General features: G+C 45.8%; 3 protein-coding genes across 7 annotated transcripts in view; 1 reads left to right on the top strand and 2 right to left on the bottom strand.

Annotated features, from left to right (window-relative positions):
• Iqck (IQ motif containing K) overlaps positions 1 to 11,053 on the bottom strand; it is a 117,854-nt gene extending 106,801 nt beyond the window's left edge. For all 3 annotated transcript variants that reach the window (XM_032892799.1, XM_032892798.1, XM_032892800.1), the window contains exon 1: positions 10,847 to 11,053. In XM_032892799.1, the coding sequence (XP_032748690.1) occupies positions 10,847 to 11,033 (187 nt within the window). In that variant the 5' untranslated portion in view covers positions 11,034 to 11,053. The remainder of the gene's footprint in view (positions 1 to 10,846) is intronic.
• Knop1 (lysine rich nucleolar protein 1) lies at positions 10,957 to 26,822 on the top strand. 3 transcript variants are annotated; one of them, XM_032892793.1, is made up of 5 exons: positions 10,957 to 11,185; positions 13,348 to 14,282; positions 16,085 to 16,153; positions 18,326 to 18,403; positions 22,992 to 26,822. In XM_032892793.1, the coding sequence occupies exons 1-5, from the start codon at positions 11,032 to 11,034 to the stop codon at positions 23,301 to 23,303; spliced, it is 1,548 nt and encodes a 515-aa protein (XP_032748684.1). In that variant the 5' UTR covers positions 10,957 to 11,031; the 3' UTR covers positions 23,304 to 26,822. The 3 variants fall into 3 exon arrangements, with proteins under 3 accessions (XP_032748684.1, XP_032748685.1, XP_032748686.1); XM_032892795.1 differs by lacking the exon at positions 10,957 to 11,185 and adding an exon at positions 11,198 to 12,532; XM_032892794.1 differs by lacking the exon at positions 18,326 to 18,403.
• Vps35l (VPS35 endosomal protein sorting factor like) overlaps positions 25,501 to 27,878 on the bottom strand; it is a 103,609-nt gene continuing 101,231 nt past the window's right edge. Inside the window, exon 31 of the mRNA XM_032892802.1 lies at positions 25,501 to 27,857. Within this exon, the coding sequence (XP_032748693.1) occupies positions 27,759 to 27,857 (99 nt within the window). The 3' untranslated portion in view covers positions 25,501 to 27,758. The remainder of the gene's footprint in view (positions 27,858 to 27,878) is intronic.

Below are 27,878 nucleotides of genomic sequence, written 5' to 3' on the forward strand. Positions count from 1 at the left end.
CTAGGAGGCGCAAGGCCCTGGGTTCGGTCCCCAGTTCCGAAAAAAAGAACCAAAAAAAAAAATAATAATTTTGGACTACACCTATCAATGGCTAGTATAAAACAAAATCAGATAGTGAAAACTCAGATAAAGGGACACTACTATACCACCCATTTAGGGGTTCCAAACGATACAGAAGCTAGTTAGGCACAGTGACACACACCTGCAACTGGAGTTAAAGGATCAAGAGTTGGGGGCCAGGGACTAGAAAGATGACTTGGTGGTTAAGAGTGTTGGATGCTTTTGAAAGTTCACCTTGGAACACGCTCATAGCTGTTGAATGGAGTCTCATCTAAGAATGGAGTCATGTAAGATTTCTGAGTGCTTATGAGAAAACTCCAAGAAATCAGGACAAGAATCTTGTGACCTCAGTTTCTTCATAAACTGTTCTTGAATTATGAATTATGTCTATGCCCCTCTCAGGTTTAGCAGATAGGAGTGAGTTTACTTCACGTTACTTATTATAACTGACTGCTGTTATTTGTTTATACGCCTCTATGGAAAAAGATGTTTCTGCTGAATGTGGCTTGTCTATCATCTATGGCTCGCCTTGTATACTTCACTCATATGACGCCTGTTAACCCTCATAGTATAAACTGTCTGATGCTTTGAATAAAGCTGGCCATTGCATGAGACTTTAGTCCCCTTTTTTTTTTTTTTCATAACAGGTTTTATAGGATTCATATTTTAGTTTTAAAAATCTACCCAATTTGTTAACATACAGCTTAATAGTAACATAAAAAATAGACTCTGCAGAGACAACGTGAAAGTATGTTTAAACTTATGCACACATATTCCCACAATGAATTTCATGGCTATTCTTTTTTTTTTTTTTATTAACTTGAGTATTTCTTTTTTTTTTTTTTTTTTTTTTTTTTTTTTATTAACGAATATTTCTTATATACATTTTGAACGTTATTCCCTTTCCGGTTTCGAACAAACATCCCTTCCTCCCCCCTTCCTTATGGGTGTTCCCCTCCCCACCCTCCCCCATTGCCGCCCTCCCCCGACAGTCTAGTTCACTGGGGATTCAGTCTTAGCAGGACCAAGGGCTTCCCCTTCCACTGGTGCTCTTACTAGGATATTCATTGCTACCTATGAGGTCAGAGTCCAGGGTCAGTCCATGTATAGTCTTTAGGTAGTGGCTTAGTCCCTGGAAGCTCTGGTTGCTTGGCATTGTTGTACATATGGGGTCTCAAGCCCCTTCAAGCTCTTCCAGTTCTCTGATTCCTTCAGCGGGGTCCCGTTCTCAGTTCAGTGGTTTGCTGCTGGCATTTGCCTCTGTATTTGCTGTATTCTGGCTGTGTCTCTCAGGATCAATCTACATCCGGCTCCTGTCGGTCTGCACTTCTTTGCTTCATCCATCTTGTCTAATTGGGTGGCTGTGTCGTATGGGCCACATGTGGGGCAGGCTCTGAATGGGTGTTCCTTCAGTCTCTGTTTTAATCTTTGCCTCTCTCTTCCCTGCCAAGGGTATTCTTGTTCCCCTTTTAAAGAAGGAGTGAAGCATTCACATTTTGATCATCCGTCTTGAGTTTCATTTGTTCTAGGCATCTAGGGTAATTCAAGCATTTGGGCTAATAGCCACTTATCAGTGAGTGCATACCATGTATGTCTTTCTGTGATTGGGTTAGCTCACTCAGTCCCCTCTTTTATTGACTCTATTCTCCCAGGTGCCATGGTCTCTAGAGTGGTAAACAATGACCATCTGTAACTTGAGTTCTCACACCCCTTTCTGGCCTCAGTGGGCATCAGGCACACAAGTTTACAAAATAGGCAGACATATATACAGACAAGACAAAGATACTTACGACATTTTTAAAAATTAATTTAAAAAATGGAGTTGGAGGCCAGCCTGGGCTACATAGTGAGACCCTTTCTCAAAAAAATTAAAGCAACACAAATGTATTATTTCACAATTCCCTTGAGTCAGACGCCTGCATTCCTCATGCAGAAAGCAAAGGATCAGTGGCTGCCAGGCTCTTAACTGAGAGTTAAGATTCTTTTTGAAGTTCCCTAGTTATTAACAGAACACAGTTTCTTATAGTTGTAGGTCTGAAGACCCTGTTATCCTAAGTGTTGGCTGTCAGCTCCTAGAGATGACTCTAGGGCCTTGCTGCTACTTCAGTGCTTAAGAGATTCAAGGCTTCTCCTTAAAACTGACTTCTGACAAGGACTGACTTGATAGGTCAAACTCACCTATTATAACCCTCCTTTACTCTAAAGCCAACTGATGATGAGCTTCACATCTGGAGTCTTCACAGAAACACCTGTACCCACGTTTGAATAATAGAGGAATGTGGCATTGGGTGTGAGAATCTTGGGGACTGTGTTATAAGCCAGGTAGGTAGCTCGGTAGACTCCCTTTCTTCTCTGTTTTGAGAACTGGTGAGATCACGTAAAATCTGTTTATTTGGGTTTGAAATACACATTTACACCTTTGTCCAGATACAAAATACACACTTGAGAAAATCTCAAGTAATACAGAAGTCTTAGAAATCACATCTGATCCCACTAAACTCAGATCCAACCAAATCCTCTCAACAAATTTATTATATACATATTTATGACTTTATAATGCACACTGGCTTCCTTTATTTGAATATATATGTACACACACATATATAATCCTGTGTATATGTTATGTATGCATGAATGCAAGGACACATGCCATGGTGCACACACAGAGGTCAAAGGACAACCTTGAATGTCAGTCCTCGACTTCCATCTTGTTTGAGACAGGAGCTCTTATTTTATTTTCCTGCAGCATACACCAGGCTCAGGCTGTGAGCTTTCAGGGGTTCTCCCGTCTATGCCTCAATCTCTCAGAAGTGTTATGGTTACAGAAGTTACCATGCCCAGCATCATGTTGATAGTCCATACAGAGTTATGAACTCAGGTCCTCAGGCCTGTGCGGACCTGCTTTCTTTGCCTGCTCTCCAGTCTCACCTTTGAATTTTGTAAGTTTACGATCATCTTATTTTATATTTACTTATTTGTGTCTGTGTGCATGTATGTGTATGTGTTTCAAGCATGTGTTTGTGGAGGTCAAAGGACAACTTATGGGAGTTGGTTCCCTCTTTCCACCACCTGAGTCTCAGGCATTGAACTCAGGTCATCAATCTTGGCAGCAAGTGTCCTGCTCACTAAGTCATTTCACATCCCCCAAATTAAACTCCTAGGCTAGCTCAGAGCCATGGGGTTCATCATGACATCTTTGTATACGTACACCACACTTTGTTCCTTCATGTCCCTCCCCCAAGGACTACCTTTTCTAACAGTCTGTAAGTTTGGTGAGGGAAGTAATTGGGTTTATTTCTGGAACAGCCACCAAATAATAATTGCTGACCACATGATGGGTAGATAAAACAGAAGTTCCCTTTAAACTCATTCATTAACCCACACCTACTAGTGCAGCTCATTTTGTGCCAGAAGCCATCCCAGGTGTTGAATATTGAGCCCTCCAAAAAGATATGCCACATGTATTTAGCAAGTACATGCCTCTGAGAATTTGGCTTGTTACCAATATTTCCTTCTTTTAAAAAAAAAAGATTTATTTATTATATTTATATGAGGACACTGTAGCTGTCTTCAGACACACCAGAAGAGGGCATCGGATCCCATTACAGATGGTTGTGAGCCACCATGTGGTTGCTGGGAATTGAACTCAGGACCTTTGGAAGAGCAGTCAGTGCTCTTAACCACTGAACCATCTCTCCAGCTCCCCAATATTTCCTTCTTACTAACAATCCCACAAAAAGAATATTTATAAATGTCATTAGTCAGGAGGTATATTTGTAGAATTAATTCTTAAATGTGGAATTGTTCTGTCAAAGAAAAAACTGCTAAATTTCCATACATTACGTTTCCAACGGGACCTAGAGAGATGGCTCAGTGGGTGTTTCACTTGCCATACAGGAGTGGGGACTGGAGTGTGGATTCCCAGAATCCATGTAAAAGTTGGGTGGCTGTGCAGTCTGCTTGTAGGTCCAGCTCATTGTATGTAGAGACCAGGGATCTAGCAAGTGGAGCGAGTTGGCTGGTGAGATTAGCAGAAACAGGGAGCCCAGGCTCCTGCCTCGATACATAAGGATAAGAATGATGGAGGAAGCCGCCTGAGGTCAACTATGGCCAATAAAGACATGCACATACATGTGCATTATGCCACCCCCAGTCCTCACACACCAATGTGCATCCACATACATATGTGCACACAGACATACACATCCATACCATACAAACACACAAGAAAAGTTTTCAACAATATATATGTCTAATAGTGAGACTGTTTCTCTATTGGTATAATTATCGTACCCTTACTTAAAATGGGCTTTTATGTGCATTTTCTTTCCATTATATTTTTCAATAAAATCTTTCATCTAGGTTTGAGAGACATGACATAAACTCTTCTATTTGACCACAAAAGATAAACAGCTGAGATGATTATGTCCAGGTATGGGAAAATACCTCAGCTTCAGGACACTGATGTGTTGACTACCCGAAGTCTCTATGATGTTTAAGAAATCTGGCATCTTGGGAGTCTCCTGTGAAGCCTGTGAGCTGCAACAACGACTGGGCTGCAAGAGATGCCCACTAGTGCAATAAGTCACACCAATGTCTGGAAGAGACTGATTTCATTCTGGTTGGTTTAAGGCCCACTCTACAATACAGAACTCTCTCTGATACTGTTAACTGGACCAAGAACCCTTTGGCTGGGTAGGTCATAGGCCGTTGGAGAGAAATTATTGTTAACTAAAATTGCCCCTAATATTATCTTTATACCCACAGATTAGTGTAGCTCTCAGCCCTTCCCCTCCCCCCGCCCCCCGCCGATGGCAATTAATATGGAGACTCACAATCGGCCAACCTTCAGATAATAAGAGATTGTAATTTTCTGGGTCCTAAGTGGGACAGCTATATGACGCCCTCTCCAATGGCTCTGGGCTCACTGTGGACTATAAGAGCCAGAGGTAGTGGAGAATTACGCTAAACAGTACTTTCTGGACATGAACCCTCAGTGGCTGTGACTGCATTCACAAGACCTACATAAGATCAAGCCAGTCAAACTTTGAGCAAGGATTGGGGAGGGACTCACACAGTCCCACTCCTAGCTGAGCAGCTATATGCAACTGATGGCTACTGGGGGAGGAAGAGTGAGGGTTTTGTTTTTTGTTTTTTGTTTTCCATGTGTAGTCCCTGGGAGGCTGCCCATGTTGCAGTGGATGGTCCTAACTCCATGTACATACTGGTACTACGAAGTGGACTCAGTGGATTTAAAATCACAATACATGCAGTTAGGAGGGAAAAGTGGTCAGGAAGGGTACAGATGTGGGAGGTGAGGTAGATCAACACATATGTGTATTCACATATATAAATCTCAATATTTAAAAAAATCTGGTATGTTTAAGAATCATCAATTTCACTGTGTGGGTCAATCTACATAGATCTCGGGCTGGTGCTGGTACACTGAAAGGCACAAGAGAATTTAAGTAACGTAGAGAAAGTGAATTCGGGGCTGGAGATTCAGCTTAGTGGTTAAAAGTACTGGTTATTCTTTGCAGAGGCCCTGGGTTCTGTTCCCCAGCACCCGTGGCACCTCACAACTGTCTTCAGTTCAGGGAATCTGACACTCTCTCTGGCCTCCAAAGGCACTAGGGACTCAAAAGGACACACACACACACACACACACACACACACACACACACACACACACTTGTATACACATATGTGCAAGCTGTGGGTGTGAGTGCATACATGCATGTGCGTGTGTTTGGAATTCAGAGGTGTCAAGTGTCCTCCTCAATTGTTTATTTATTGAGACAGGGTCTTTGCTGAACCTGGAATGTACTAATTGTGCTAGGTTTTCTGGCCATCGACCTCCAGAGATCCTCCTATATTCAATTTCCTATCATGGGAGCTGGGGAATCAAACCTAATCTAGGCTTTTCTCATGCTTGCACTGCAAAAACTTTATTAAGCCATTTCCTCATCCCCACGAATTGAATTGAATTTTGTTTGTTGTTGTTGATGATGATGTTTTTTGGAGCAGGGTCTCACTGTATGCCTGACTAGCCTTGAACTCACTTTACAGACAGGTTGGTCTTGAACTCATAAAGCTCTGTCTCTGCCTCCCAAGTGCTCCCATTACAGGTGTGTGCCATCATGGCCCATGAATTCTTTAGGGCCATGAACTAGGTGGGCTACCCATATTTTCATTCATTGATTTTTTTTTTCTTTCCTTCATGCTAGGCATCAGACCTGATCTTTTAAATTCTAGGCAAGTAAGTAGTCTACCACCAAGCTACTCAATTAAAATTTTAAGTGCTTTAAGAAAATTGCCTGTTTTCTCTGACCTGTTACTGTAAGTGCTTAAGAAAATTGGGTGTGCTGTTCATGAAGCTTATAATGTTTCTATTACCCAAGAGTTTAACTCAGATTCACTGATTAGAGGAACTTAATGTTATATGAACCTTAGTCTAAGAACAACTGGGGCTGACAGCAGAGGAAGCCCAGAGTGAACAAAGTCATGTAGGAGTGTGTGCTATTTATGCAGGCAGAATACCAGATCCTCAGACCCAGGGAATAAATGACAAAGCCTTCTCCCTACGAGGGAAGATTGGAGGGAAATGGCAGATTCTTCCCCTGTGCTCAGCGTGGTTGTTGATAATGCGTCATTCTTCCACTAGATGTTCACAGCCTGAAGACTGTCTCCCTACAGGGAGTGCTCCTCCTGAGACTGTTAAACCTCTTCTTGATCTGGCTCTATACCATAGCCTTTGGCTCCTTGTTTATCTGTAAGAACCTCTCCTCCGTGTTCAACTTTATAAACATGCTGAGCTTCTGGAAGCTGAGGTTTCTGCAGCAGAGAGCCCAGAATGTCCTACCTCTGTCTTTTCTTCAATCCCTCATTGTTCCAGTCAGGTCCAAGTGAAGGTCATGCAGGAACATGGTAGGAATGGATATCATTTTATATAGCATTCAAGGGGTGCTGAATGAATTTAGGGTTCATGGCAATGGAGGCAGTTAAGATAAACTGTACTTATGGACTGGGTATCTATCTGAATAAAAAGTGGTGCATTCCCTGAGGTGGACAGTTAAGCCAGTGGTGTTTAATACTGAGTCATGTGTGACCCAATATGGAAGTTTCCAGCATCAGTAGATACTTGTGACTGAGACAGGGGAACTATCACCTAGGGAAGTAGGGTGGAGGCTACTCTACTCTGGGTTGAAAAGGCAGTGGGTATGGAAGTGGTGTGAAAGAGGTACTGTGTACCTTCAAGAAGCCTGACTTAAAGAACAAAGAAAAGGTGGAAGATGGACTCAAAATCGGGCTGTCTCCTGTGATCACAGATCAGGGTGTGTGAAGAGAAAAGCTAGCAGAGATGTGAAATATGGCAACATGGAGAGAAGGAAGTGATAGACTGAGATCCTGAGAATAACAAGACATCACACCAAAGCCCAGAGAGAGCACTGGGCCATGAGTAGCAAGACATGCCTTTCTGTGTTTATGGATCAAGTGCGTGTTGGTGTTTTTTGTTTGCAGACAGGGTCTAACTATGTTGGCCTGGCTGGCTTGGGGCTTGCTCTGTAGACCAGGATGGCCTCAGACTTACACAGATCACCTTCCAAGTACTGAGAGGTTAAAGATATGTGTTAAATGTGTGTTGGTATAAAGAAGTTGAATTTCTTGCCCACTCCCAACTGCAGGCATCTTCTCAGTAAATGTGTCCTGTGCTAAGTGGCAGGACTATTTATTTGGGCTGAAACTCGGACCAGTAGATGTGGGAGGTGAGAGAAGATGTTGATGAACATTGATTGATGAGCAGACCCCAGAGCTGGTTGATGTCATTTTCCCTGGCTTGCTCAGTTGGTCTGCTAGAGGAAGAAGAATTCATTCAGAGTTGACCCATGCTGGGATCTGATCAGTGGATGAAGGACCTACTTTCTAATAACATCAGGGCTCCTGAGCTGGAGAGTGATTAATTGATGAGCCAAGGACAGCAAGAGGATATTGATAGCAGTAATCACAGCAGTGTTAAACTAGGAAACAAGGAGCCTCTAATGTTTAAAACCATTAACATCGCAAACCACTCTACGATTTAATTAGAAGGACTGGAAGGAAGTTTATTATTAATAATGATACAAACAATGTTGAGAATACAAAGGCTTTGGTCGTTGCTAGAATGTTCTTCATCATGAAGAACATCTATAAATAAGTTATCGGATAGGCAGGCAGGTACACACACAGCAGCAGCATGAACCAGGGAGGAGAAAGGAGTTAAGTTAGACACTTACTGATGCTATGCCTTGCTTTCATGAAATTGAGTTTCTGTCAGGCCTACTGGCTGTGATAATTTTTTAATAGTTTTTTCCTAATAGAGTGTAATAACTTCAGGGATAAAATTACCAGAAAGCATATACACTTTTTTTTTCTCCCTGCCCTTTTTCTTGCCTCTTTGGAGAGAGTCTATGTAGCCCAGGATGGCCTCAAACTCTGGGTCTTCCAGCGTCGGCTCCTCACGTGCCAGGCTTACAGATGTACATTATACACCCAGCATCATGCTTTCTCTGAGAAGCTGAACATACTTCCTACAGGCTTACTGTACAAACCTATGCTTCTAGGTGTAAGAATTAGATTATTCATTCTTCCAGTTAGCTTCAGCTGTCAACTTGACACAGACCAGAGTTATCCAAGGGAGTCCCGACTGGTGGACTGCTTCAAACCTACTGGCCTGTGTGGGCATCTCGGTGGGCGTTTTCTTGACTGTTCATTGATGTGGGCAGTACAAGCACTGGGAAGGTGGTCCTGGGTTATGTAAGAAAAACTGGCTTAGTAAGAGCCAGGGGAGCCAGCCAGTAAGTAGTATTTCTTCCATGGTGGCTACTCCAGGTTCTTTCTCTGAGTCCCTGTGTTGGTGTTCCTCAACTGTAGACTAGAACCTGTGAACTGAAATAAATCCTTTCCTCCCCATGGTGCCTTTGGTCAGTGTTTCATCACAGCAACAGAAGAATAACTAGGAGAGTCATCTAGGTCGACACTGCGGTAGCCTTGTATAAACATTTAGTCAGTCACCCTTACCTCATTGCTCAACAGCTATTATTTTGTAAGTGGCATCAATTCTCTTGCTTTTCAGAGAGCACCAAAACTCCCTGTCTTGCTTTTACCCACACATGACACACCCCACAGAAACTGACTCCACAACAGAAGACAAGTTTCTTTATCAATATTTATGACCATGTAGTGAGTCTTTCAAAATCCAGAGCAGCTTCTCAGACACTCTCATTTGGTTCCCACGATAGCCCTGTGAGGTAGGAATTATCCCCCACAAAGAGCACCTTCTCCAAAACTACTTGTGATATTGCTAACTTGATTAAGCAGCACCACTGCTGCGAGCTGGGGGTCCTGAACTGAATGAAAAGAAATGAGTTGAGCCCCAGAAACCATCTCTCTCTGCTTCCTAGTTGTGGACCAGGAGCTCCCACTGGGATGATGTACTATACCCTCAAACTGTGAGCCAACGTAAGGCCCTGAGTTGCTTTTGTCAGATACTTTTCACAGCAGTGAGAAAAGTATCAAACTGTACAATGAACTGAACTATGAAGCTCTAGTGGCTTGGAAAAATGAATTCTCTGGTTAAAAGACAGTAGATATATATACATCCAAATATTGCTGTAAATTAGTTCCTCAGGTAAGAACCCTGAGGGTGGAACTTACAAGAACATCAGGATGAAACCTGTCCTCCAAAGCAAATGTTGCAGTGAGGAAGGAATGCAAGCCCTGTGGTGTAGGAGTATTAACTTACTCTACTCTCTCCTTCCTCTGAACTCTCCATTTCTTCCAAGTCACCTCTCTTCCCTTAGTACTTAGTACACTGGCAAATTCACTGTTTCCATTCATTAAACTTTTACTGTTTCATAAAGTAGCTGTATATTTGCTATTTAAATTTATCAAAATTAAGTGAAATAAGATATTTGTTTCTTCGACTCTGCCAGTCCCAAATCACAACCTAAACATATTTAACACCACAGGTTATTATTGATTCTATTTAGTGCTGTATTGGAAAGCTAATGCAACAAGAATAAAAATCTTCCAGTAGTTGGGAGGCTGAGGCAGGATTCTGAGCTTGCGACCAGTCTGCAGTCCACAAAAACAAGAGAGGAAAAGGGAGAAGGAACAGACAGCTGGACGTCTTATGAATAAATCTGTGTCTCTGACTTTGAGAGCTGAAGGCTTTGGAATGAAGGACTAAACTCTTCCTGTAACCAAGGATCTGTGACTACGTGGTTCTACCTCCTAACACCACGACATAGGTACCATTGTTATGCCCACTGTAAGACTATTACAAGACCCTATGAGCAAGGTTCAAGGACTACAAAGGAACAAGTGATCTAGCCAGGGTTTGTCGGAACTCAGAAAGGCTTGGGGGCAAGAAGATATCAAAATCTATTTGTCCACACCAAAATACTTCCTGAGTGGTCCTACACTGGAATTACCGGAGCCTGTCTACAGAGTTCATTTATTCCCTGATTCCTCTCGGACGATCTGCGGGCAGTCCCGGTCTCTACCCTGAAGCTCACCGCGAAGCTCCACACCAAGCAACACTCTGACTCGGTTTCCTTCTGCAGGCCTGTTGTCTGTGGTCACACCGAAATCCAAGACACACACCAGCCTGTTTCTCCACGTGTGGGTCGAAGGCTCGGCTAGTGCACCCGCTCGCGTCACCCGCCTGGCGCACAGAGGCTAGGAACGCGCGTTCCCGCAGATCCCGCCCGCGTCCCGCCGGGTCCGGCCAGCCGCAGCCGCCTACCCTCGCAGATCTGCTCCCACAGGTTCTTCTCCGGAGGCTCGGCGACCTGCGCGGGTAACGCGAGAACTTCGGGGGACCCAGGCGACCCTGCGAGCCCGGGCATCCGTGTAGTGGCCGGCGAGTCCGCAGCGCCTCCCGCCTCCTCACGCAGCACGCTGCGGCTGGACGCTTGTCTAGGCACCGCCATGGACGCCGTTTCTACAGCAACCCAGGGCGCAGCGAAGCTGCGACCCGGAAGGAGAACGATTTCGAGGGGGCGGGCCAGAAATTCGAAGCTGACTTCCGGGTCGCGGCTGCGCGGGTGCTCACGTGGGGATGCTTGGCCTGCTAATAGACCAGGTGAGTGCGGGTGTCTGGTGCGGGCCGGGAGAAGGGCCTGCATGCTGGGGGAGAGGAAAAAGCAAACATCAGTCACCCCAAACTCGCCCGCAGCCCTCGGTTTCTCTCCAAGCCTTCCCGCCTTGGAGTAGGCCTAGGGATAATCCTGGCTAGGAAGCAGCCTGCGGTTGGTGAGGACAGGACACGTTCCTCTGGGCTCGAGTCCGTGTTTTGCACCTTGCTGGCTTTGAGACCTAGTAAATTAACGTCTCTGAGGCCTGTGAGGTTTATTGGTCACACTAACCCTATCCATGGCTACCGCGAGATTTTAAAAGTGTCTTAACACCGGGCATAGTGGCCCACGTCTATTACCCCGGCACGCGAGATGCTGAGGCAGGAGGATCACGCGCTGCAGACCACCCGGGCCGTGTAGTAAAACTCTGTCTCAAAAACAAACCCTTTTTGAAAAAAGCATGTGTTTGCAGGTGATGTAGGTTTGGTTCCATTTCTCAGTTACAGGGATGGAAAAGAGGATGTTGGTGTTGGCTGAGTGGCAGAGCCAAGAAGTGGGTTAAGCTGACGCCTGGGACATTTTTGTCCGGGTTATTTCTCTCGATCACTGTCCCCAATCCTGTAGAATCTTGGACTTACTTGGCACTATCCTCTCAGGACTTGTATCTTTCTCCCCTTTGTGAGTCCCCTTTCTCTGTCCTGCAAAAGTCAGTCTGTCTTGAGGTCCAGTCTGTTTTCCTAATGACCGTCCCTTATATCATCCATGTTGGCCAGAGTCAGTCCCTTGCCTCAGACCTACATGTACACCTACCTGTTCGGTGAGTTTGACCAAGGCAGCTGGTTTCATCCGGCTGCCCAACTACACTCCACTTCTGCCTCAAGGGTTGACTCTACTATCCTATTGGTCAAGCTGGAAAACCATTGTTCAAACATTTTCTTGGCAACTTGATACTAATGGTATGTCATCTTGACACAAGCTAGGGTTATTTGGGAAGAGGAACTCCAGTTGAAAAAAAATGCCCCAATAAAATTGGTCTATAGGCATGTCTGTGGGGGCATTTTCTTGATTAATGATTGGTGGGGGAGGGCTCAGGACTCTCCTATGTGCTCCTGAAGCAAGCTGTGAATGGACTTGAACTGTGTAACTCAAGCCCGCCAGGAGTAAGCTGAATCCTTTGTGGAAAATGTTAGCTCTGAAGCCAAGGAGGGGTGCAAGACAGAGAAGCTCCTGGACTCCTAATTTCCACCTCTTCCCTTCGAAGCCTCCCGTTTTTTGTCTCTAGTCCAAGGAGTAACAAAGCTGTACTGGTGACCGTAGTGAAGGCCATACATCGGATCCCCAGCCACTTGTCTGTCGTAAGTACTTTTGTTCTCCTGAGGAGAGCTAGGTAATGAAGGCTTCCATGTGTAATTGCCACTTACTACTGCCCAGCACTCACTTTGAAATTGAAGACAGTACTTGCAACTGTCTTGTAGACAGAGGCAGCCCAACTCGTGTACCTTCTGATTCAACCTTTGTTTGGAAGATAAAACTAGAGTCCAGAGAAGCCAAGGGTATAAAACAAGGAAGAATATACTGGTGTTTCCATTTTTCCCGTGTTTGGAGTACTGGCTGGGGCTTGTCTCACCTTGCCACGTTGTTTAGGTAGCTTGGGATGGTAAAGGTTGGGGAACAGGGCGTTCCTTTCTAGACCTAGAGCAGGAGCACTATGAGGAAGGGGTTGACCATTCACTGTGCCATGTATTGGATCTGGTGGAAGTCTGCTTGCAGTTTCTGCTTCATCTGGTTAAAAAGAAAGTCTCAATTGCAGCTGCTACTTGCAGTGATGGCTTGGGGAGGTGCTTGGTGGATATATGTTGAATTTAGATCTGGAGGTTTCAGGGAGATGGTGGACAAGGAATCAGATGCTCAAAGCCTTTTCTCTAGTGTCTTTTGTACCTCTTTGAGGATGGATGTGTTCTTTCCTCCCAGAAAAGGAAACTGGCATTCCCAGAGGTAGGATGAGTGAGGACTTTGGGTTGAATGTAGGGCCATCTGCATTTACACTTCCTGCCATTTAACCGTCTTTCCTCATGCTCCCAAGGAATGGGAGCTGTTTTCCCTTTCTTTGGGACCACAGGCTGGGACTGGGTAGAATGATAAACTGCATTATTTCTGGTTTTCTTTTCAGTAATGGTCAACAAGACTCAGAAAGAAGACCTGGGCCCACGGCTCCCAGAGAAGAAGAAAAAGAAGAAGAAGAAAAAGAAGGTGGCAAATGTCTCAGAACCAGAGACTCAGTACTCAGTCTTAAACAATAATGATTACTTCATAGATGTTTCTCCTCCAAGGGCTACATCCCCTTTTAACAATGTGGGTGAGGTGCAGGTCCCTGAGATGTCACTGGGCAAGAGAAAGAAGAAAAAAAAGTCCTGTAGCACACACTTGGATGAGTACCTGAGCAAGGATGAGCCTACATGGACAAGACAGATAAAGTCACCCAGCCCTAGAAGGCAGGTCCTTGAGCAGTCAGCAGAAGGCCTCATCAGAGAGAAGAAAAAGAAGAGGCGGAAGTCCGTATCAAAGGCTGCCTCCCAAGGCTCAGGGCTGAAGATTTCCCCAGACTCCAAGCATGCCAAGGAGGTAAGCAAAGCTGGTAGGAAGCCTAAAAAGCACAGGAAGGAGAAGAAGCTTCCGGACACGGAAGCTTTTCCTCCCCAGGACTCTTGGATCCATGAGGCTGGGGATGCTTTGCACTCATGCTTAGAGGGGACAGAGGCCGAAGAGCAGGCGGCCTTGGGGCACAAAAGGAAGCAGGGGAGCCCCAGAGATCACAGCATGAAAAAGAAGAAGAAGAAAAAGACTCATCAGGAGGGAGACCTCCTCCTGGTCAACTCCAAGATCTCCATGGAGAACAGCTTGAAGAAAGGGAGTAAGAAGTCAGTCAGAAGTGAAGCGTTGGATTTCATCCCGATAGACAGCCTGAAGGCCCCTGGGAAGAAGAAAGTGAAATCCAAAAAAAAGGTGGAGCAGCCAGTTGGTGACGGGCTGGCTGTGAAAAGGAAGAAAAAGAAGAGGAGAAAAGAGAGCGGAGTAAAGGAAGACCCCTGGCAGGAGGAAAAAGAGGCAGGTTTCATTGGAGTCTGGGGGTGAGGTGGCCATATGGGCGCCCATATACATGTCAGCAGGGCACTTAAGCATTTAGCTGACAGAACCCCAGCATCCTCGAGCTTGGTGTGCATGCGTGCATGCGTGCATGTGTGCATTGGTATGTACTGGAAAAGGATAGGGGAGTCACCTGTTTTTTAGTAACCTGGATCCAGAGGTACCTGTAGTGTCACCAGCAATGCAGGTGTCCTTCACTGTCCATAAATGGGGATCAGTTTTTTATGTAAATGTCTTGTGGCATGTTCTTTCCACTTGCTGTTTACCTCCCAGGAGCCTGTAGTTGTCAGCTATAGGCTGTCATGTTGCTTCTAGCTCAGGAGATCCTCGAGTATATTAGGAGATGTCAGTGAGTCCTTTCCCAAAGCCCATGTCTTGGCAGCCCAAGAAATGACCATCTGCAATGGGAGCAAGATCTGGCTCCTCCAGCTCTGTGCCAGCCGTGGCCCTGTGGCCTTCACGATGGCCACAGGGCCACGTGATGGGCATTTTCTGAGGTATGCCTGTGAGATATAGGGCCGTTGGGAAGATGTTGCTGGCCTGCATCTACGTCCCCAGACATGGTTGGGATGATGGGCTCTGTGTTGGGGCCTGAAGGGTGGTTGTGGTTGCTGGCATTCTCCCAGCTTTGTTCTCATGCATTAGGCTCTTTCATCACCCATAGCTCAAGTGTGAAAATCAGAACAGTTTGAAGGCAACTGTTCTCAAGTTTCATGATGTGGGGCTTTGGTAGACTTTGGTCAATCAGGCATGCTGGCAAGCCAACTCTTTATTCAGAAACGCAGAGCTAGGGAGATGATTCGGTGGGTAAGAGTGCTTGCTCTATAAGCATTGGGACCAGAGTTCAAATCCCCAGTAGTCACCTAAAAAGCTGTGCATGGCAGTATGTGCCTGTTACTTCAGCATTGGTGGGGAGAGACAGATAGGATTCCTTTGAGAGACCCCATTTTGAGGCAAAGAAGAAGAGAGTGATAGGGGCTGGGGATTTAGCTCAGCGGTAGAGCGCTTACCAAGGAAGTTAAGGCCCTGGGTTGGTCCCCAGCTCCAAAAAAAAAAAAAAAAAAAAAAAAGAAGAGAGTGATAGAGGAAGACACTACTTGCTTCCACCCATGTGCATGCAAAACATAAATTCAGGGTAAGATGAACCTGGAGGTTTAAAGCCAGCTCCCATTCAATTTTAGGACCTCTCTCTCCCAGGAGGTCAGGGAAAGGTATCCCCTCTATTACGCATCTTCAGACAGCCCACACAGGCCAGACCAGGAGTAATGGTTTAAGGACAGGTAAGGAAAACTCCCCCACCTATCATTGTGCATACATGTATGACATGGGCAAAGCACAGCATGCTAAAGAAAATGCAAAAGCTGTTGGCACTTGTCATTCATGACGGACCAGGGACTCATTGCCCCTGGCCTGCAGTTAGAGGGTATCCTGAGTACCTGGATAAAATGGTTGGGGACACGAGTCAGGAGACCTGGATTCAAGTTGGCACTGTCACTGAGCTGCAGAGTGACCTGGTTGGTTCCCTTTACCTCTCTGAGCCTCAGCTTCTTTGTGTCATCTGGTTTAGTGCCATCATTTGCTAGGGAGATGCACATAAGGGAAAGTGGGCAGGGTTTTGTTGCCTCAGGTTCTGTCTTGACAGAAACTAGTGCTGCCTGCTCTCTGGATCTTTTCTTGGACCATATGACCTTACTCAGCTGACTGCTGGAACTAGAGCTGTTCATGGCTTGCCTGAGCTAATTAACATCTTGCTGCCTTTGCAGGAGTCAGACACAGACTTGGAGGTGGTACTGGAAAAAAAAGGCAATATGGATGAAGCCTGCATAGATCAGGTATGACCCAGCCTGTCTCGTGTCCTCCCTTGTCACCCCCTAGATACCCTCACCACCCATCAGGCCGCAAATTCCTGGACTCGGGGATTGGGGTCTCCAAAAGTGTCTTGTCTAATTCCATGGCACACCTCTAGGGGCAGGTAAACTCAGCCCACCTGCACCCCTGGCCAGGGGACCCCAAAGCTGCTGTGCCTTTTTCTGAGGATCCTGATAGGCCCTCAGGAAAATGGGGACCTGTGATCCTTAGCTAGAACAGGTAAACGTGCCCAGCCATGCCCCTGGGGTGTCTCCACCAGTTCAGGAGCTTGAGAGAGGTCTTGCAGACTAGTGTCAAGTTTGTCACGTGCATGTCCCTATGTGGGATCTAGACTTTGTGGAACTGGGGTGTTTTTATGTTCCTTTATCCCAGGGCCTGGCAAGACTGAGGAGCTGTGAGGACCTGGTGTTAGTCCATGCTTTGCTGGCTGCTGACCCTCCTCTGAGTCAGCATGGGTCTCTACAAGAGCTCATTTATAACTGGAGAAAGGCAGGGAGTGTTGGAAGGATTTGTGTTGCCCAGATAGATGACACCTGGTCCCCATGGTGCCTGCTGAAGCAGCACTGTGATAGAGAGGGACAACCCTGCCTCATAGGGCCTCATCTCTACCTTAGGAGTAAAGTTCACAGGTGAGGAGGGCCACCCAGAAGAGATGGTGATGTCCAGACCCACTGTGGAGCTGTGGGTGTGAGGGAACAAACTTGGAGGAGGGCGATGCATACATGGCCAAGGGAAGCACCAGGGAGAGTCAGGTCGAGGGTGGGCCGCAGGACCACGGGCCTTCAGGGCTCCTAACCTCCATGCAGGGCCAGGAGTGCTCTGCTCAGTAGGCCAAGGCCAATAATGCTGTAGTGGCCAGGACACCAAGCAGAGGGGCCAGCCATGGGGCCTCAGCTCTCCTGGGACCTATCCCTTAGCTGGGGTCTCCTTAGCCCCTTAGGACACAGTCAAAGGTTGAGCAGCCCCAGCCACCCATCACTGTGTGCACAGTTCTTGGACTTTGTGGTTCTCTGCCTACTAAATGTCTATGCAGTTTATTACAGGGTGGACACGCGTCTCCTCTTCCCCATAAATACTGGAAGGTGGTTGTGTATAAAATGGGAGGGTAATATGTCTGAGAAGAAAATACCGGGAATCCTCCTGGCCATTGTTATAAATGAGCTCCTCCTGAGTGCTTCCAGCTCCTTGCACTGCGTGTGGCTGAGATGGAAGTTAGGCAGCGTGTGTAGTCAGTCCTCACTGCTGATGATGTGAACCCTCGCCTGTTCCCCTGCTCTCTGCTTTTCTACAGCAGCCACTATAGATTTGTGTTTTAAAATTGTATGAAAAGTGCCCTCATCTCAAAGTTCTTGTCAGGTAAAGGGGAATCAAAGTGAGACCTAAATCTTTGAGACGGAAGGAAGGAAGGAAGCAAGCAAGCAAGCTAAAGGCCTGGAAGCGTCTGTGGTCCAGTGTGGGCTGCTGGTGTGCCAGCAGAGCCCCTGAGCTGGCCTGGCAGATGTGCGCCCACCGTGCTCTGCTGCAGGCACTTCTGCTGCTCCCCAGCTCAGGCTCCAATTTCTGCAGTGACTGATGCAGTAATCAGAAAGGGGTGAATTTTGCAGGGCTGCACGGCCTGTTTAGCAGCATTGCTGAATTCCAGCTTGTGTCTGCCTTGTTTCTAGAAAGCAGTGCTGTCCTCATGGAAGGTGACTACAGTGTACACTGCACAAGAGAGGGCCTCAGCATTTCAGTTGGCCAAGTTCCCACACACATCACTGTTACAGGATGTTTTGGTAAAGGTGGATCATCCTCTGGTACAGGAAAATCTCTTCTCAAGAAATTGTGCCGGGGTTGGGGATTTGGCTCAGTGGTAGAGCGCTTGCCTAGCAAGTGCAAGGCCCTGGGTTCGGTTCCCAGCTCCGAAAAAAAGAAAAGAAAAAAAAAAAAAGAAAGAAAAGAAATTGTGCCTATGACTACTGTTCAGGCCAGGTACCTGAACCTATTAACCACAATGTCCTGTGCTCTGTAGCAGAGTGAAGCTCTGGGTCTTCAGCCCCACCTTTATAGCATTAAGATCAGTAGAGAACCAGGTCTCATCGGTCTCTTCATTTTATTTAGTTGCTTATTTACTGATTCATTTTGTCCTTGCATAGGTGAGACGGAAGGCCTTACAAGAAGAGATTGATCGTGAGTCTGGCAAGACAGAGGTTTCAGAACCCAAAAAATGGACGGTGGGTTTGTTGTGGTGGGCTTGACATCCAGAATCTAAGGTGCCCAACTGGCTAGGCACAGAATTGGTCGAGCCAGCTTCCCTTCTTCTGAAGGGCTGCTAGGGGGCTGGCTATTGTTGTGGACAATAGGGTGACCTGCAGTCTAATGACAAGGGGCTCTGTGTAGCTGTGGGAAGTACCCATGGAAAACTGTTAGGAGCATGTAGGAGGAGTGGGAGTTGGGGCTAGACCTCTTAAGACACCCTTTGGAAACATCCAGACCCTATCTGAGAAGGTAGGAGGAAATGGTATGAGGGCCATGGACTTGGCCACATACGTTTTATGGCAGCCATAGCACTGTGCCTTCAGCAGCTTCAAACCTTAGTCCCTAGCTGGCCTATCTGGGCTGGCTGTACTGTGTGCGGAGGTATACAGGACTCTCATCAGATTCATAGTACCTGGAAGGGGTGGGTGTTGGGATGGTATGCTATATTAGATGATTAGAAGTAAAGCTTCTCAGGACAGATGACACGTAAGACCCTGAATATGGTGGTACCAATCCTCAGCAGACAGGGCAGTGGCAAATGCAGGACCCAAAAGTGGGAGTAGACTCAGACAGATCCCTTGTAAAAGTCAGACTGAAGATAGGGTATCAGGAGCAAGCTAACTTAAGTAACGATGCCACCAAAGCTTGATAAACAAGTTAGTTAAGTGAAGTTACAGGAGTATAGATTACTTAGAAGGGCATAGATAACAGAAGGGCAGCTGCATTACCAAAAGCCTGCCACACCATGTATGACAGCTCATGAAGGCTAGAGCTCTGGAGCATTCTACATGACTTGCACGCAGTTCAATAGATCTGTTGTCCTTATTGCTTATGGAACATTGAGGAGGGAGGGGCCTTAGGAACCTGCTAAGGGACTGCCTAAGACTTAGTAAGTTGTTTTCTTCCTAGGTCTTAATAGGCTTCCCTCTCAGAATGAGCTACTTAAAATCAGAGGATCAGTATACAACACAGGCTATATAGGAGGATCTCTGGAAGCTTGTGGCCAGCCAAGGATAGGCAGTAGAAATCAATAGGGATCTGATCTTTTTTTTTTTTTTTTGGTTATCAGTTATTTATTTTTTTTTTTTATTAACTTGAGTATTTCTTATTTACATTTCAAGTGTTATTCCCTTTCCCGGTTTCCAGGCCAACATCCCCCTAACCCCTCCGCTCCCCTTCTTTATGGGTGTTCCCTTCCCCATCCTCCCCCCATTGCCGCCCTCCCCCCAACAATTAGGTTCACTGGGGGTTCAGTCTTAGCAGGACCAAGGGCTTCCCCTTCCACTGGTGCCCTTACTAGGTTATTCATTGCTACCTATGAGGTCAGAGTCCAGGGTCAGTCCATGTATAGTCTTTAGGTAGTGGCTTAGTCCCTGGAAGCTCTGATTGGTTGGCATTGTTGTTCATATGGGGTCTCGAGCCCCTTCAAGCTCTTCCAGTTCTTTCTCTGATTCCTTCAACGGGGGTCCTGTTCTCAGTTCAGTGGTTTGCTGCTGGCATTCGCCTCTGTGTTTGCTGTATTCTGGCTGTGTCTCTCAGGAGAGATCTACATCCGGTTCCTGTTGGCCTGCACTTCTTTGCTTCATCCATCTTGTCTAATTGGGTGACTGTATATGTATGGGCCACATGTGGGGCAGGCTCTGAATGGGTGTTCCTTCTGTCTCTGTTTTAATCTTTGCCTCTCTATTCCCTGCTAAGGGTATTCTTGTTCCCCTTTTAAAGAAGGAGTGAAGCATTCACATTTTGATCATCTGTCTTGACTTTCATGTGTTCTAGGCATCTAGGGTAATTCAAGCATTTGGGCTAATAGCCACTTATCAATGAGTGCACACCATGTGTGTTTTTCTGTCATTGGGTTACCTCACTCAGGATGATATTTTCCAGTTCCAACCATTTGCCTATGAATTTCATAAAGTCATTGTTTTTGATAGCTGAGTAATATTCCATTGTGTAGATGTACCACATTTTCTGTATCCATTCCTCTGTTGAAGGGCATCTGGGTTCTTTCCAGCTTCTGGCTATTATAAATAAGGCTGCGATGAACATAGTGGAGCACGTGTCTTTTTATATGTTGGGGCATCTTTTGGGTATATGCCCAAGAGAGGTATATGGGTCCCTCGGGTAGTTCAATGTCCAATTTTCTGAGGAACCTCCAGACTGATTTCCAGAATGGTTGTACCAGTCTGCAATCCCACCAACAATGGAGGAGTGTTCCTCTTTCTCCACATCCTCGCCAGCATTTGCTGTCACCTGAGTTTTTGATCTTAGCCATTCTCACTGGTGTGAGGTGAAATCTCAGAGTTGTTTTGATTTGCATTTCCCTTATGACTAAAGATGTTGAACATTTCTTTAGGTGTTTCTCAGCCATTCGGCATTCCTCAGCTGTGAATTCTTTGTTTAGCTCTGAACCCCATTTTTAATAGGGTTATTTGTCTCCCTGCGGTCTAACTTTTTGAGTTCTTTGTATATTTTGGATATAAGCCCTCTATCTGTTGTAGGATTGGTAAAGATCTTTTCCCAATCTGTTGGTTTTTTTGTCCTAACAACAGTGTCCTTTGCCTTACAGAAGCTTTGTAGTTTTAGGAGATCCCATTTGTTGATTCTTGATCTTAGAGCATAAGCCATTGGTGTTTTGTTCAGAAATCTTGGTTTCTCCATCTATATTAATTGAGAGTTTTGCTGGATACAGTAACCTGGGCTGGCATTTGTGTTCTCTTAGGGTCTGTATGACATCAGTCCAGGATCTTCTGGCTTTCATAGTCTCTGGTGAAAAGTCTGGTGTCATTCTGATAGGTCTGCCTTTATATGTTACTTGACCTTTTTCCCTTACTGCTTTTAATATTCTTTCTTTATTTTGTGCATTTGGTGTTTTGACTATTATGTGACGGGAGGTGTTTCTTTTCTGGTCCAATCTATTTGGAGTTCTGTAGGCTTCTTGTATGCTTATGGGTATCTCTTTTTTTAGGTTAGGGAAGTTTTCTTCTATGATTTTGTTGAAGATATTTACTGGTCCTTTGAGCTGGGAGTCTTCACTCTCTTCTATACCTATTATACTTAGGTTTGATCTTCTCATTGAGTCCTGTATTTCCTGTATGTTTTGGACCAGTAGCTTTTTCCATTTTCCATTATCTTTGACAGTTGTGTCGATGATTTCTATGGGATCTTCTGCTCCTGAGATTCTCTCTTCTATCTCTTGTATTCTGTTGGTGATGCTTGTATCTATGGCTCCTTGTCTCTTCCTTTGGTTTTCTATATCCAGGGTTGTTTCCCTGTGTTCTTTCTTCATTGCTTCTATTTCCATTTTTAATTCCTTCACCTGTTCGATTGTGTTTTCCTGGAATTCTTCCAGGGATTTTTGTGATTCCTCTCTGTAGGCTTCTACTTGTTTATTTGTTTTCCTGCATTTCTCTAAGGGAGTTCTTTATGTCTTTCTTGAAGTCCTCCAGCATCATGATCAAATATGATTTTGAATCTAGATCTTGCTTTTCTGGTGTGTTTGGATATTCCGTGTTTGCTTTGGTGGGAGAATTGGGCTCCGATGATGCCATGTAGTCTTGGTTTCTGTTGCTTGGGTTCCTGCCCTTGCCTCTAGCCATCAGATTATCTCTAGTGTTACTTTGTTCTGCTGACTGTCCTATAAGCCTGTGTGTCAGGGGTGCTGTAGACCTGTTTTCCTGTTTTCTTTCAGCCAGTTATGGGAACAGAGTGTTCCGATTTCGGGCGTGTAGTTTTTCCTATCTACAGGTCTTCAGCTGTTCTTGTGGGCCTGTGTCCTGAGTTTACCAGACAGGTCGCTTGGAGCAGAAAAAGCTGGTCTTACCTGTGGTCCCAAGGCTCAAGTTTGCTCGTGGGGTGTTGCTTATGAGCTCTCCTCGGGGGCAGCAACCAGGAAGACCTACACCACCCTTTCCGGGAGCCCCCGTGCACCAGAGTCCCAGATGGTGTTTGGTGTTTTCCTCTGGAGTCAGAGATGTGGGCAGAGTGTAGTCTCTTCTGGTTTCCCAGGCGTGTCTGCCTCTCTGAAGGTTTAGGTCTCCCTCCCACAGGATTTGGGTACAGAGAGCTGTTTATCTGGTCGGTCCCTTCAGGTTCTGCGGTGTCCAATAGGGATCTTTCCTTAAATAAGACTCAAGGCAAGAACCAACCCCACAGGTTGTCCTTACTCCACATGTGCACATACATTGTGTATGAATACACAGACACAAAACTGTGGGAAGGTGGAGGTGTGTTCCAAAGTCAGAGAAGTGGTTGTGTTTGTGTTTGTGGTGCTGTGGTGCTATGAAGTGAGGTGGTATTGTTATCACCATGTGTTGGGAGAAAGTAGATCAGCTTGGTATGCAGAATTATTTGTTAGAAGCCAATGGTGGGCTCTCTGGAGTTGGGAATCATCTGACTTTATCACCCCCATTAAGCTCTCGGCCTCATTTCCTCACCTGTAACGTGGGAATGAGTAGCCGTAGCCCTGGGGTCTCATTAGGATGAATGAAACAGTTTGTTGTATGGCTAAGGCTGAGGGAAGTGTTGGTTTTCAAGTGCAATGACAGCCTTTTACTCTCCACTCAGGGAACCCAGTTTGGCCAGTGGGACACTGCCGGCTTTGAAAATGAAGAACAGAAACTAAAATTCCTGAAACTTATGGGCGGCTTTAAGCATCTATCCCCGTCATTCAACCGTCCTCCCAGCATGACTGTCAGGTCCAACATGGCCCTGGACAAGAAGTCTTCAGATATGCTCCAGCAGAGTCTGCAGCAGGACTATGACCGGGCCATGAGCTGGAAGTACAGCCGCGGGGCTGGCCTGGGCTTTAACTCTGAGGCCCGCAAGGTCTTCTACATTGACCGGAATGCCTCCAAGTCTATCAAGTTGCAAGATTAAATTTTATTGTCCTGTTCTTCAAGCTGCATTTCTTGCTCAGTTTTGCAGTTGGCTTGAACTAGTCATCTGCAGTTATTGAGGACCAGTATGAATTGTTAAAGCCTATTTTCTGTTAAACATTCCACCTCCTTGGGTGACAGTATTTTAATAGTAGCTAGCAGTTGTTGACATGTGAAGGGTCCTGACTAAAATGTTTTCCTTGCATTGATACACTTAAACCTAATTATGGAATGGGTGCTATTCTCAGCTCTATCAAGTTCAGGGATAAAGTAATAAAACGGCCCAGGGTCACCTTCCGTTAAGTGCCATGAAGAGTACATCACCCAGAGATGAGTGAAGAAAGCAAGTGTCATGCCATGACTTCCGAGGGAACCAGCAAGTTTGTTTTCCTTCTCCCTCATCAGGAGGCAGGTGTGGTGCAGCAGGCAGCTGGCTGAGCTTCCCCTCTGCAGCCAACACACCTCTGAGCTGGCCTCTCTCCAGCTGCCGCCATCCTCCCATCTGACTGCTAAGCTTGGACCTGATGTTGCTGTGTTGGCTGGGTCTCAAACAAGGCATTTTGGACAGCAGGTGATCCTGCGTATGGACCCATGACAGATTCTCGGCGGCATGTTCCGTCTTTGTGTTCACTAGACCGAAGACCTCGTATACTTATGTGATGAAGTCAAATGTAAGAGTGAAGAAGAAGATACTTCATCTGCTGCAGGCACCATCCTCACCCCTACTAAAAATCACAGCAATCTTCATGGAGTTCCAGATACAGAGATCCACGTGGCATGATTTTCTCTTCCACCAGCTTTTGGCAGTCTGGTATCAAGGTTCAGATAAGGATATTTTCCTATGTCTTGGCCTGATCTCTCACGAACAGAATCACTGGCTGGGGCTGGGGTGGTGATGGAGGGGGTCAGGATGTTTCTCCTTCTGAACTACCATCAGTGATGGTATCCTCACACTGCTAGGAAGATGAGAGGCAATTCCAGGCATTCCAGAGATGGGAGAAAACTCTTAACCAAAGAAACTTCTGGCAGTCCTTCAGGAAACCTTTTATGGCTTCATTCAACTCTGTAGTTGTTCTGTATCAGCCTCCGGGGTAAGGAGATGCCCCTCAGGCCAGCCAAGGAGAGGGTGAGGTGTGCAGTACTGCCAAATGGGCAGCAGAGGTGATGCTGTGCCTGCGGAAACTGCCTCCACACCACCCTGTTCCCTGACCTGTAGATGTGGGCCATATTGCAAAGACCTATTTAAGCCACTTTCCTGGGATGAACTTGGTCCTTCGTAAATTCTTCCTCAAGATTCAGAAAAGACCACCTCTAGTCTCAGGTGGCAGAATTCTGCATTTGAGTCAATGTCTAGACAAATCTCCCCTGGCCTTGGTGAACCCTGGGAACCAGCTGGGTAACTCCCAACAGTTTGTGTTCCCCAGAGGTCACACTCCAGTCTGAGCATACCTTTGCTCATCAGAAAGTTGCACATGGCCATGTGGTAGATGGTTTCCCATCTTATGCCACATACACCTTGGAAACTTATCAAAGTGTGAGAGCCAGATCTTTTTCTTAGTGTTACACAGATCTCAGTGCTAAAGGACTTCATTTTGTAGCTTGGTACCTCAGCATTGACTTAGGTGTTCCATTTACTCACTCTTCTCTCTAAGTAAGAATTGAAGTCTGTAAGCAAAGACAGCCATAGGGTCCCCTCAAGAGTGAGTTCAGCCTTGTCTCTGCTTCTCACAGTGTGGGGCACTTAATGCCCGTGCTTCTGTTAACCAGGCTCCAGTCCTACCCCCTTTTTCCATGTCTTGTACCTTCCCCAGAACCCTGCAATCTTCTGCCTGGTGTAGTCCTCTCCAAGGTACTGATCACCTGATCAGTGATCCAACACAGTCTTGAACTTGGTTGTTCTCTCAGGCATTTCTTACCAGCTTGGTGACACTCCGTAGCAATATCCTTCTCCAACAGTCAAATCTCATGGTTCCTTCCACTTTGTTTTTGAGCTGATTTCTGTGCTGTATCCACTGGGCCCCTGAGGCTACCTTGTAAAACCATACTAACCTGTCAGAAGTCTCTCCTAATGAGAAGCAGTTGTCCCCTGCTCTTAGTACTACTTGGATCATGGCAGGCAGGACACATGGACACACTCAGCAGAAGGGGAATTAAAAATCACTGATCACATGATTTTTATTATTATTTTTTTTTTTAACTTTTTTGGTTTTTCAAGACAGGGTTTCTTTGTGTACCCCTGAAGACCATGCTAGCCTTAAAACTCAGATCCACCCATCTCTGCCTCCGGAGTGCTGGGATTAAAGTTGTGCACCACTGCATGGCTTCAAGCCACCACTGGCTATCAGATGAATTTGAAATAAGATCCTTGATTACCTGAGTAGGTTCTTCATAAAATTCCTTAACTGGTAGGTAGCAGGAGTTAGTGTGGAAGAGGCTTGGAAGCCACCACAGTCACTGGGGAAGGAAAAGGCCACAAGCCAAGAACACAGGCAGCCTTCAGAAGCCATGCAGCATTTCTTTCCACCAAGTGCCCACAAAAGAACTTAGTCACGGCAACACCTTGACCTAGCCCAGAGAAGCCAGTGAGTTCTGACCAACAGCTGTCAGTAAGACCACAGGAAGTCACTGCTTGAAATTTGTTACAGCAACAAGGACCAGGAATGACTGACAGACAAGCATCCTGTTTTTTACTTCCTAAGTCTCTTCACACATCCTTCCCAACACCAACAGGTGCTGTTTGTGGAGGTGGCCTGTCAATAACACTGCTGGTCAGCAGGTTAGTTCAGGAGCCCTGTGGTGTGTGTGCCTAATGTGAGGCTAAGCCGAGGTTAACACAGAAGCACTGGGAATTCTCTAGGTCAATGTAAAGCACTAATGCTATTCAACGTGGGCAGCCTTGAGGCAAGAGAATAACTTACAAAGAATTATTTGTGAATTTGCCAGTTATTTTTCAAAGAATTAACACCATAATGAAAGTGACATAAGATAATTATAGTGGAAAGTTTTGTGAAATAAAGGCCACTTGGGAGTATCTGAACAGCAGCATAGTGCATTCTGGGTTCTGGCATGTTTGTTCACAGCAGAGGAAAGGCATTCTTTAATACCTGGTTTTTGTTTTTGAGACTAGGGCTCATATATCCCAGACTAGCTTCAAACATGTAACTGGGGACCTTGAACAGATCCAATCCTGTCTCTACCTCCTAACTACTGGGATTATGGGTCTGTGTCATGGCACTGTTTTATATGGGGCCTTGTGTCTGCCAGGCAAGCATTCCACTAACTGAGCCATATCCTTAGCCTCATCTATTCAGTTTTGGTTTTGTTTTTAAGAAATTTTATTCAGTTCCTTGGGCTGGAGGGTACTGTCTTCAGATTGGTCCCAAATGTATGTACAGCAATAACCTTGGTCTTAAACTAATAAAGACATGTACACATAAATATATATGACTTTAACTTCTTTCTGAGGTTAGTCATGTATTGTGTTTCAGAATGAAGATAAATAAAATCGATACCTAAAGCACAGAGTTTTTGAATGTGTGTGTTTTGCCCGGACTAGCTTCAAGCAACCCTGTCTCAGCTCCCCAAGTAGCTGGAACTTGAAATGTGTGCCACTAGAGCACCAGAAACACAGCTAAGCCAGAACTTGGATGTATTTTCACAGGCAATAGTAGGTTCCAGGTTGTGAATCAGTAGTCAGTGCAGCCCAAACAACCAAGGTCAGTCAAACTCACTGAGAAGCACAGCCCTGTGCCCAGCAGCGTGTAATCCGGATGTGCTTTCTAGGAGGCAGAAGTGATCAGCCAACAGTGGGAAGCACAGCTGATCTTTCAGGATAGTTACTTAGTTATAGGAAGGGCACTGCAGTCATCATAGGTTGACCTGAAACTCATGGCATCCTCTGCCTTTCTCTGTGAAGTGCTGGGTTAACAGGTGAGCACCTCTATGCCCCATTGATTACAGACATTTCTACTGTGACTATAGGGAGACTCAGATGTGACCTCAGTTTCTCCTGTATTCTAAATCCAAATATGCTTCTTGTGGTTGGAAAAGAGCCAATGGGCAAGCTGACATTATTCCCCAAGGTGTTTTATAGGACACAGTCTCTAACCTAAGAGAGTGATGTGCAACCGGGGGTTGCTTTTCAGCAAATGGAAATACCCTTCAGAAAAGAAAGGCCTGCACCCTTGGCTGCTCCGCACTAGTGTGTACAGATCTTAGGAGCTGGAAACCAGAAGGCCTTACCAACACACACCAAGATGCTGCTATCTAAAGAACAAGACTGGGTTTTAATACTGTGTCAATTCCCCTTCCGTCAGAATAGACAAGAGAAGGCAAAAGCTTAAAACCAATCTGTATAAAAGTAAAAATAACAAAACCTCTAAATTCTAGGAAGAGTTGACAGCCAAGCAGGCATTCCAGGACGTGACACTGGGCTCCCCCATCAAAGGGCAAGTTCTCAGGTCCTGGTTTGCAGAGGGAGCCTCAGGGCCAGCTCAGACAGATGATTCATGTCAGGTTGTTTGCTTCGCTTCTTGATGTAGTCCAGAGTTTTCACCTAGAAAGAACAGCTCCAGCT

Source organism: Rattus rattus, chromosome 2 (assembly GCF_011064425.1).
Source record: "Rattus rattus isolate New Zealand chromosome 2, Rrattus_CSIRO_v1, whole genome shotgun sequence".
In the NCBI taxonomy this organism is placed as follows: Eukaryota; Metazoa; Chordata; class Mammalia; order Rodentia; family Muridae; genus Rattus; species Rattus rattus.